The following is a 12,082-nucleotide window of genomic DNA, read 5'->3' as shown; positions in this document are numbered from 1 at the left end:
TTTCAACTAAGCAAATAATTGCTTGCTTTTCATGTCCTAGTCTACATGAAAAGGGTATCTGTTTCAACAGGAATGGGATTGTTTTTGTTTAGAAAGGGCATGGGATCCAACTTCCTTTTTTAAAATCTACTTTAAAAAAAATTAGAAGGCCCAGTATTGTTGATTGTATCCAACCTCACATAGAATATTGTAACAGGTACTTTTTAAATTATTGTTCTGGAACATTTAACAGGAGGCAACTGGTTGGATTCATTTATAACAGTTTGCTGAATTAGCTGGATTCAATTAATGGGTTCACATACAATATGCTATGCCCAAATGAAAGAAGCTATATTATGGGCTTAGTTGGATACGCACACCTAACTTGTTAATATGTATCAGAAAGCAATGTTTGCGCCAAAAGACACACCCCTTTTCCGAACTCTGATAGTGAGAAAAAGTAACATATTAAACCACCTTAATCAGGAAAAGATTTCTTTTTTCTTCCTTTGTTGGTTCTGAGCAATAGGAATGTAATGAAGTATAGTGTATGAAGCCCCTTTGGTTTTCTCCTTTTCTCCCCCTTTTAACAAATTAAGTCATTTTCACAGCACTAGTAAAAATACTCCAGCCATATCGCACCTGGTCAACAAACTTTCTGAGAAAGAATGGGCCTGTTTTAAAGCTATCTCATTTTGAAATAGTTAGAGCAAAGGTGACATCTCCTCCTTTAGAGAGCACAATCCTTGTAGACTGTGATCTCCCCCCTTGAATAGGATTACACAACAGATATCCTTCTTTGTTCTTTGGTCTGATTCCAATCCAAGGTGCTTGTTTGAAGAGGCAACTGAACTTTCTGGTTTTTTTGTAGAAGACTTCGCTTCTCATCCAAGAAGCTTCTTCAGCTCTGACTGGATTCCATTCCCCGCCATCCAGTCAGATCTGAAGTAGCTTCTTGGATGAGAAGCGAAACATCTTCAAAGAAAAACCAGAAAGTCCAGTGCCTTTTCAAACAAGCAGTTTTGGGACAACCATGGCTGACTGAGAATATCCATAGACATTTACCTGTACAGTGTTCTTACAGTAGTCTTTGATCCTGCCCAGTTTGAGAATCGTGCTTGCTGTACATAGTGAGTATACAGGTAGTCCTTGATTTATGACAATTGAGCCCAAAATTTCTTCTGCCAAATGAGATCATTGTTAGCTGAATTTTATCCCATTTTACGACCTTTATTGCCACAATTGTTAAATGAAACCCTGTAATTGGTAAGTTAGTGACACGTTTGTTAAGTGATCTGGCTTATCCATTGACTTGGCTTGTCAGAAGGTCATGAAAGGTGATCAGATGACCCTGGGACACTGTAACCACCATAAATATGAGTCAGTTGTCAAGTGTCTGAATTTTGATCATATGACAATGGAGATGTTGCAATGGTGGTGTGAAAAAGGGTCATAAGTCCTTTTTTCAGTGATGGTCACTAAATGAACTGTTGAGGAATAAATCTGTAGTTAGAATATTAAAAAAAACCTTAAAAATTACTAGGCTATCCTTTCTGAAAAGTAGCGGGTTTACCAGTTTAGCCTGGTGTGTAATATTCTGAATATTAGTTATCACTATCAGCGTAAGAGATATGAGTTGATATTAGAAGTTAGAATAGCTCGACCTGTAATTTTGTTTTTTTTTGGGGGGGGCGGATGTGCCCAGCTAATTTGACTGTGTGATTGTGAGCCCTTTATGAAAAAAGGTGTGTCATATTCTCCAACCAAGGGTGGAACTTGCCCTTTGATGGGCATATTAGGGATTGTACTAAAACAAAAACTGGATGGAGGCAGGACTGAACCAAAATCTCCTTTTACAGGAAGTCCTCAATTTACAGCCAGTTGCTTAGTGATTGTTTGAAAGACTCACCTGAAAAAGGAAGCTTACAATCAGATTCAAAGTTCTGGTGGTCGGGCCCTCGCCATGGTCACATGACCTAACTCACTGACAAAAGTGACTTATGACCACTGTTCACACTTATGACCATTGCAAGATCTCCATGATCATATATGTCAATCTGAAGCGAACCTGAGTGGAGGCTTCAGGGTTGCCACAGGGTGAAGAAGGGATATGGAGGGGGGGCATAGTTAGATGGGGGTTTGTAGCCAAAACAAAATAGTTTCTTGTGGTAACCAAGGACATTCCAACAGGTGGCTGGAAAGAGGACCACCGTATCCAGGCAACCAGCCAGCACCGTGATTGGACAATGTGACCGATTGTTTGGGGAAAGGGAGAACTTTTACTTTTTAATCAGATGAAAACTGCAAGAACTTTCAGAGTTGGTTTTCTCCAGCTTGTGCCAATATGATATCGCCAATAAAATTGTTCTTCAAGGAACTTGTCTGCCTTGGAGTTCTGCTTTCTATGGAGTTATTACTTGGAAGCCTGACAACATGGTCAAAATTAAGATGCTTGGCAACTGACTCATATTTATGATGGTTGTAGTGACCCGGGATAATATGATCACTTTTTCTGACCTTCTGATAAGCAAAGTCAATGGAAAAGCCAGATTTATTTAACAATCGTGTTACTAACTTAACAGCCGCAGCAATCCACTGAACAACTTGTGGCAAGAAAGGGCGCAAAATGGGGCAAGACTCATTAACAACCGTCTTATTCAGCAACAGAAACTTTGGGCTCAACTATGTTCGTAACTTGAGGGCTACCTGTACTGTGGTTGTATGTTGAGGACTACCTGTACTTAATTTTGGTATAAATTTAAATAATCTTACGTGCAGAATTATCCCCAATGACAGCTATGTTTAATTCCAACTATGCAGTTTACACCAGGGAGGCAATATAGTTTTCTTTATCAGGTAACATTGTTACTTTTAGGCCTTATTTGGCTTTGCAAAAACTAAAATCCCCAGACTGTGTGGATATTTTAGAACAAAGCTCTGCAGTTCCTTCACTTCACTTTTAGGACACGGAGGCACACTTTGTGAAGAGGTTTTGAAGGCATATTTTGCAGATTTTTTAATTGGTTTGAATAACCTTAGCATTTCCCTCTCTGACTTGTGCCTGTGTTATCAATTAGGCACAACATATGCAGGGCCTAAGGCTTATGAAACTTTGGGGACCCATAAAAAAAACCTGAAACTATGGAATGGAATAGTAAAATCACAAAATTCTACATCCCCCAAATTAAATGCATTGAAGACATTATTGCTACTTTATTATATGTATACTTCATTTATTACTTGCATTGTGTTGGAGAATGTAAGGCCAGGGAATATCTTTATAACCCTATGCTTTGTAGGCTCTTGCTACTACTACAAAGATAAATGTTCTGAGGGACTGCCAGGTTCTTAATTTAGCCCACTCCTGTTACATTACAACCTGTTAACAACTCCAGAAATTTATTCTCAAGGCTGTTGGCCACAGGTTGCACAGTTCTGTGACACAAAATAGAAAATGTGTTGTGCCCTGGAGTGTGAGAAAAGCTCTTAATATTGTTGTGCTATTGCTAAACCTGTCTTCTGGGAGAGAACTGTTCACACTACCGAAACTGTATGGTCTGTATCAAACATCATTAACCAATAAAAAGTGAGGAGGAAGAATTTCCCATTCTCATCCATCATGTTTTCCACATTGGTCTTATGGCCATGAAGAAACATTAGATGAGGGATGAATCACAAACACCATCAGCATGTACTTCTTGTGGAAGGGAGTATTGTCATTCATTTTAATAACACAATATTGCTTAGATGGTGTTGACCTCCATTAGGATCTGACAAAACATTGTCAGTGCCCAGCATAAAAATGCAGGCATTTGAAAAGAAACTAATGCAGGTAGTCCTCAATTTACAACCACAATTGAGCCTAAAGCTTATGTTGCTGAGTAAAACACTTGTTAAGTGAATTTTGCCCCATTTTATGACTTTTCTTGCCACAGCTAAGTAAATCACCACAGTTGTTAAGTTAGTAACCCAGTTGTTAAGTTAGTAACCCGGTTGTTAAGTGAATCTGGCTTCCCCATCGATTTTGCTTATCAGAAGGTGCTCACGTGACCCTGGGACATTATAACTGTCATAAATATGAACCAGTTGCCAAGTGTCCAAATTTTGATTACATAACCTTGGGGATGCTGTGTGTCGTAAGTGTGAAAAATGGCTATAAGTCTTTTTTTTCTTGCTATTATAACTTCAAACAATCACTAAATGAACTATTGCAAGTTGAGGAGTACGTGAAGAAGAGAATATTTGTGGCTCAGGATTAAATTGTGGGGTCCTTAGTGCTCTCTTGAGCTTCATGGTTTTCTTGCAGACATTTCATTACTCAACTAGGTAACACCATCAACACTCACCATCAACACTCACTGACGACCATACCTAGATGGCTAACAAAAGGTCTGCAAGAAAACCAAGCTTAGAGTTAACCAAGTTAAAAAAAAAGTGAACATAGTTCCAAGTACAGTATAATCGAAATAATGGATTTCGTCGTGGGAGGGGCGTAAGGAGTAGCCTTCCTAAAACTCTCGGGGTTAATCCGGGACTGGTTTGCCCAGTATTTTTCTGGGATTAAGGATTGCACCAGGGTTTCTCTCTTCCATAAGAGTTCTTAAAGAGGGAGGAAAACGTTGGACGACAGGCGTCGGTTGCTCACGGTTGCTCACTTTTTCCACTCTTACTATATTCTTTGCACGCACACAGCCCAACTTCCGCGAAAGCTCAGGTTGCCCTGTTGCTTGGCAAATTCACTCTTCGGAAGGGGGAATCCAGTGCGGGGCGGTTGGGTTTTGCCATTCACGCGCAGCGCTGCAGACTCCCCCTTCGCCTAGAAATGTGTGAACGGACGGAGGTAATTTTACTCGCCGTCTTTTAGTTCAACCGAGAAAGGAGGGAGGGTTTCCCATGGAAAAGTAAAGCGGGGGGGGGGCACTCCTAATGGAGGAAACGGCGGAGGTTGATTCTAGCCTTGGTTTGGAATCTAACTTCCAGAATTGCCGGCCTCTCTGCTTGGCTTGGCCGAATTATTTAGTCCAGCCAGACTTGGAGAAGGCAGTTCCCGAAGTCTGAACTTCGGGCGAGAATACGAGAGCAGCCGTCGCCACGGCTTTACGAATGGAGGTGTGAGGCGCTGCGATTCTACTTCGCTCCGGTCCGGCTTGGATCCGATGATCGCCGGGAATCGCGAAGGAGCGGAGCGGGGCTCCAGCGGCTATGGTTGATTTTTTTTTCATCAGAGGGTGACTGGCTTTGTTCTCTTTCTCCCGACCGGTTCTGCCTTCCCCTTGGCGCCCTCCTTCCTCCTCCAGGAAGGCGCGACACTTTTCGCGGAGACCCGTCCGAAGATCACCATGGAGCGCTACCGCAACCCCACCGAGGTGCAGATGAGTCAGATGGTGCAGCCCTGCCACACCAACCACCGCGGGGAGCTCAGCACCGGGCAGCTGCTGAAGTGGATCGACACTGCCGCCTGCCTTTCGGGTAAGTCGCGCTTGCTCTCCCAGCCTCTGGCAGACGGAGGGGCGGGGACGCGTTTCTTGGCAACCCGCCCTGGGCTGGATCAAACGGGCGAGCCCGCGGGTGGGCCGATCGCGGAGGCGCGTCGCTCTTAAGGTGGACCGGGTGAATTAGGAGAGCCTGTTCGAAATGAGGAGTCGTCGCCGTTCGGGCTGCGAGCGATTCGCGCCCGGGCTCTGTGGCCGACAGGAGTGGGTGTTTCCAGGCGAGGTCTATGACAATTCACCACCGCCAGTTCGCCATGTCAAACCTGCCACAGCCAACTCGCTACAGGCCAACTCACCGCGGGACAAGAGTTAATATTTAATATTAACTAATATTTAAAGATATGGTGGAATAGAATCATTAAAGAAAGGAGGGAAAAGGAGGGACAGAATGCAAGTTGAATAGCCAAAATTAAAATAATTTTTATTTATTTCAAATAATTGAATAGAATTGTTAAATTGTCCTGCAACGAGTTGTCTTGAGGAGAGTTGGCCATGCTGCAAGTTGGCTGTAGTGAGTTGGCAATGATGAGTTGGCTGCAGGAGGATGGCTGTGGCTAGTTGTCCCATTCCCTTCCAGGTGTGCTTTTGCAAGGGATGATGTGCATGATAATCTGGGCCCTGAAGCACAGATTTCAAAAATCATTAACTCAGCCATTGGGATAGTTCAAAATTTGTCTAGTCTCATGAAGACAAGGACAAGGGATGATATGATAACAGTTTTCCAATGCCATGTAGTCCTTGACATCACTATTGAGTCCAAAATTTATGTTGCTAAATGAGACATCTGTTAAGCGAATTTTGCCCCATTTTATGACCTCTCTTCCCACACTTGTTAAGTGAATCATGGCAGTTGTTAAGTTAGTAATAAGGTGGTTACTGGCTACCCTGTTAATTTTCCTTGTTACAAGGTTGTAAAAATGAGAACATCACATGACATTGCAACTGTCATAAATATATTCTATCAATTTTATATAGCCCCCCATTTTGCCATCTTAATTCTGGATGGGGAACAGAAGTAAAAACCAACAAAACAAAAATGATGACTAACAACATAAACAATAATAACACAGTGATGCCTCCAGGCAGCTCAGCCACCTCATCATATCATGCCAAAGAAAACATCAACAATAGGCTTACCCAACCTACAGGCTTCATATCTGGAGGAACATCTTGTCTTCAAGAATTTATGAAATAGTAGCAGAACTGGGATTAAACAAATTTCAGGGTGCATGTTTAAAAAAAAATGGGCGCTTCAACAGAGAAGCCCCACTTCCTGGGTCCTGCCAAGTGACACTTCTTAATATACAGAGTATGCTACCCTGCCAGATCGAGTGGGTCGCACAGAAACAACTGAAGAAAGGTGTTAGGTGATAGTAACAGGCAAGTATTTGCAGACTGTTTGCTTTTAGGCTAACCAGCAAACCCAGAAATTATGGAAAGTTGTAATTGGATAAACCCTTGATAATCACAGAACAAAGGACCTACTCTAATAGATTTTTACAGCTTTATAAACTTTCCTGCTTCTTCATTTGTAAAGCAATTAATTCAAAGAGGTGAACAACAATGAATTCAAGTTCTGCTATCCAGATCAACTTTTAAAATAATCCTATAGTTGCGAATGCTTGGATATTATCATGCCACAACTTAAAGTGCATAGAAAGGTTGTCTTAACCATAAGATCCCTTTCAGATTAATCCATAAGAAAATAATAAGATCTGTCCTGTTTTTTAACAATAGATTGATTCGAGGTATCCTTGCAGCTAGGATATGAAGGCTGCAACAACTAGCTTTCCTGGGATCTAGTTTTCAAAGGCAAACTGTTTTTACTAGAGAGTTTTCCTTTAGCTGTTCATGGTAATGATGGGTACTTTCTTGAAGCCATTTATTACTTTTTTTAAAAAGTGCCCTAAACTAGTGGTCATCACCAGACACTATAGCAGTGACTTCCATAAATTAATTAGGTATTAGTATACTTCTTTGCCTAAATTTATTACCATATGATTTCCTGAATAGCATTAGCACTTAGACTTTAATAAAAAATGTATTCATTTTATCCACATCATTATTATAAATACCCCTGCCATTTTACTCTCTTAATCATCTTTGCTTCTCAACAAAAAAAACATACTGACACTTTAGTGGGAGATCTTTTATATGCAATGCCCACTAATTAATGAAAAGTATTAAGGTATATCCGGTTTGAATGTCAAATATATTCTTCATATAACATACAGGGAGTCCTCAACTTACAACAGTTCACTTAGTGACCGTTTGAAGTAACAACGTCCCTGAAAAAAGTGAACTACGACAATTTTTCAGACATGTTGCTGCATCCCCATGTCACGTGATTTACATTTGGATGCTTGACAACTGACTCATATTTATAACAGTTGCAGCAGAGGTAGTATTCTGCCGGTTCACCCCAGTTCAGGCAAACCGGTAGCAGTGGGGGGAGGAGGCTCCACCCACCCACCCAGATGTCATCACAGATGCTCTGTACATGTGCAGGAGGTTTTGCGCATGTGCAGAAGCACGTGCGCAAGCAAAGCAAGCACACACACACAGACACAAACTCCTGGTTCCAAACTGGTAGGAAAGATAAGAGGAAACCATTCCTGGGCTGCAGTGTCACGGGGTCAAGTGTTCACTTTTGCAACTTTCTGAGAAGCAAAGTGAATGGGGAAACCAGATTCACTTAATAATCGGGTTACTAATTTAACAATGGCAGTGATTCACTTAACAAATGTGGCAAGAAAAGTTGTAAAATGGGGCAAAACTCACTGAACAAATTAGCAACATAAATTTTGGGTTCAATAATTGTAGTCGTATGTTGAGGACTACCTGTATTGTCTATCTAGTTGTTTCCCTCAATATCAGCTCTGGGAGATTTGTGGAGAGGAGGAAAGAACAGCTACTTAAATGTCACCCAACAGTGTTCAACTGTCATTTTATTTCTTTTGCTACCTGCTCCAAAGTGAGTGACCACGACAAGATCTTCGCCTTTTGTTTGATTATTATATCACTGTTCAAGATAACAGTGTTACCCTGATATGTAGGAAATCATAATTACTATTTTTTGCTTGTTCAAACAGCTTAGACAGCGCCATTTGAAGTAACTTGTATTTATTTAGGTGTCTCACTTCTGTTCACTTATGAATAAGATGAATAAAACTGGTTGCAAAGATTTTTCAGTTAAAAAGCCTTCTGCAAATAGTTCATTTCTCGTAATTTTCATGCTAGGCAATTTGACATCAGTTTTAGAAATTCCCTGGGCAGGAAGCCATACTAATTTGTTCCTCAGCAAGGGCTTTTTGCTTATATATTTAAAAATGCTAACATTATTTTAGAAAAACACTTTCTATTTCAGTGTCTGAGGTAAAAGTTAAGAATAACTAATTTCCTCATTGCTGTGTGGATTTGAAAACTTGCAAAAATACTTCTTTTAAAAAGAGAGATAAATAGAACATTGGTAGTTAATCAATTTCACACAATCTTTAAAGGAATTATAATAGTACTTCTACCTTATTTTTTTTATTGAAAATTTTAAAAAAGCTTTTACAAATATTTATCTCCCCTCCCCCCCCTGCCCACCCAACCCCCCCAACCTCCTCCCCCACCCCCAGCTTCCCAGAGCAAATACAGGGTATAAATCTTTAACAAGCATATTCTACAATAAACTAAAAGAAAGTTAGTATCATCTTTCATTTGTGCTTTAACTCCTCTTTTGTTAGGCTAACTCTAAACAGATTATCTCATTCCTCGCTTTTTTAGTCATAAATTATCTGGAATTTCTTAGTCCCGTTTTTATTTTGAATGTAATCAATCCATCTTCTCCAGTCCATTTTATATTTCTCATCTGAGTTATCCTTAAGATATGCTGATATTTTAGCCACCTCTGCTGAGTTTGTTACTTTTAATGTTACTATTACTTTTAATAGTAGGCAAATCTTCCTTCTTCCAGTATTGCGCCACCAACAGTCTTGCTGCCGTTATTAAGTACAAAATCAAGTTATTCTCTATAACAGTACAATCAGTAGTTATACCTAACAAGAATAACTGAGGAGTAAACTTTATCCTCTTTTTAAAAATATTTTGCATAATCCACTATATTTTTATCCAGAATGCTTTAACCTTTTTACAAGTCCACCATATATGGTAATATGTAGCATCAACACAATCACATCTCCAGCATTTAGGTTGTAAATTTGGATACATGCAAGCCAGTTTTTTAGGATCTAAATGCCATCTATAAAACATCTTATAAAAAATTCTCTCTCAGATTTTGGGCTTGCGTGAATTTTCCCATGTATCCAGCATTATTGGTTCTTCAAAATTTTGTGCCCACTTTATCATATGGTCTTTAACTAATTCTGTTTCAGAATCCATTTCTATTAATACATTATATAACCTTTTTATATGCATTTGGCTTTGATCCCTAATTTGTTTTACAAGATTGTCCTCATTTTGCATAACACCAATTTTCTGATCTTTTTTCCATCTGGCCTGTAACTGTCCATATTGAAACCATGTTTGGACTGCCTTTTCCTCTTTTAGTATATTCAAGGGTTTTAATTTTAATAAACCTCTTTCTATAGTAAGAAGTTGTCTATATGTGGTTACATCCTGTTTTTGTACTATACTTATGTTCTCTATTGCATGTCTGGGAATTGCCCACATAGATATCTTATCGTTTAGTTTGTGTTGATATTTTTTCCAGACACGCAATAGAGCATTCCTTAAAATATGACTTTTAAAATGCTTATCCACCTTCTTGTCATATATCAGATAAGCATGCCAACCATATACCAAGTCATGCCCTTCGATATTAAGTATTCTATCCTCTGTTGAATTGATCCAGTCACTGATTATTGATAAAACTACTGCTTCGTAGTATAGTTTTAAATTTGGCATTTTCAAGCCTCCTCTCTCACGTACATCTTGCATTATTTTAAGTTTTATTCTCAGCTTTTTCCCTGCTCATACAAATTTGTTAATCCCTTCTGCCATTCAAGCAAATTTGCGTCTTTTTTAAGTATTGGTATCATTTGAAAAAGAAAAAGGAACTTAGGCAAGATATTCATTTTCACTGCTGCTATTCTTCCCAGCATAGATAATTGTAGTTTTTCCCAATTTTTTCATCTCTGCCTGTATACTATGCCATAGTGGCTCATAATTATACTTATATAGTTTCCCATTTGAAGTTGAGATGTAAACTCCTAGATATTTAACCTTTTTAACTATTTCACATCTTGTTATTTTTTCTAAATCTTCCCTTTGATTAGTGTTCATATTTTTAACTAGCATCTTTGTTTTTCCCAGGTTTATTTTAAACCCAGATACTTGGCCATATTGATTAATCATATTCATTAAAACTTTGATAGGTTTCCCTGGTTGGATTAAAGTTATAACCAAGTCGTCCACAAACGCCCGTAGTCTATATTCTTGATGCCTGATCTTGATTCCCTGTAAATCATCTGACGCCCGTATTTTATTCAGCAATAATTCCAAGGTTATAATAAACAATAATGGAGATAGGGGGCAACCCTGTCTTGTACCTTTCTAGATTTTAAATGGTTCTATTAAACTTCCATTGACTATAATTTGTGCTGTTTGTTCCTGATATATTGCTTTGATTGATTGTAGAAAATACTCACCAATATGCATCTTTTGCATTGTTTTAATTAAAAATTGCCAATTCACTCGATCAAAGGCTTTCTCGGCATCTAGAAATAATAAGCACTGCGAGGATTTGGTTATTCTTTCCCAAATATTCCAGTATATTAACAGTTTGTCTTACATTACTTATCATTTGTCTCCCTTGTATAAAACCACTTTGATCATTATGAATCAGTTGCTGAGTAACCAACATTAACCTATTCGCTAATATTTTTGTAAATTTTTTATAATCTATATTGAGTAATGATATAGGTCTATAATTTTTTGGTTGACTAAGATCTTGATCTTCTTTAGGTATCAAAGATATGAAAGCTGTCTTCCAAGATGGAGGTACCTTTCCTTCCACTTGGATTTTATTAAATAATTCCTTAAGGAGTTCTACCGTTTCTAATTGTAAGTTTTTGTAATAAACCACTGTCAAACCATCTGTACTCGGTGCTTTCCCAGCCTTTAATTGTTCAATTACCTGGAGGATTTTCCCCAAGGTTATTGGTTGATTCAATATCTTCCTCTGGTCCTCCTTGACTATTGGTATTTTTTCTTTGTCCAAGTAACTATTTATATATAAGCCTTGTATTTTATCACCCCTATACAATCCTGTAAAAATTTCAAGGAAGGCCTTTTGAATCATATCCTGTTGATAAACTTCTTTCCCTTTATAATATATTTTCGGTATATTACGAGATTTCTGTTTCTTCCTGGTCAAATATGCTAGCCATCTACCTGGTTTAATTGCATTACAGAAAGTATTATGTTTTGCATATAACAAATTAGTAGCCACCTGATCTGACATCAGCATATTAAATTGTGCTCGTAATAGGGTAATTGCATCTTTAATCTTCTTATCTCCTGGGTTTAGTATTAACTCCTGTTCTTTCTTCCTAATCTCTTCTTCTAGTTCCTTTCTTTTTTCCCCTGTCTTCATCTATATAACT

The 12,082-nt window shown here is 38.8% G+C and overlaps 1 protein-coding gene across 6 annotated transcripts in view; it reads left to right on the top strand.

Annotated features, from left to right (window-relative positions):
- Positions 1-12,082, top strand: part of ACOT11 (acyl-CoA thioesterase 11) — a 143,742-nt gene that overhangs the window by 82,236 nt on the left and 49,424 nt on the right. For 5 of the 6 annotated variants that reach the window (XM_087719626.1, XM_014058732.2, XM_087719629.1 and 2 more), the window contains exon 2: positions 5,277-5,448. In XM_087719626.1, coding sequence (XP_087575752.1) covers positions 5,319-5,448 — 130 coding nt within the window. In that variant the 5' untranslated portion in view covers positions 5,277-5,318. Of the gene's footprint in view, positions 1-4,697; positions 4,820-5,276; positions 5,449-12,082 lie in introns of those variants that run through there. The other variant, XM_087719627.1, reaches the window with a different exon arrangement.

This window comes from Thamnophis sirtalis, unplaced genomic scaffold (assembly GCF_051295495.1).
Source record: "Thamnophis sirtalis isolate CommonGarterSnake01/CBP01778 unplaced genomic scaffold, rThaSir2_p1.2 scaffold_7, whole genome shotgun sequence".
Classification (NCBI taxonomy): Eukaryota; Metazoa; Chordata; class Lepidosauria; order Squamata; family Natricidae; genus Thamnophis; species Thamnophis sirtalis.
Note: the sequence above shows the minus strand (reverse complement) of the source record. Positions and strands in the feature narration are given on the sequence as shown.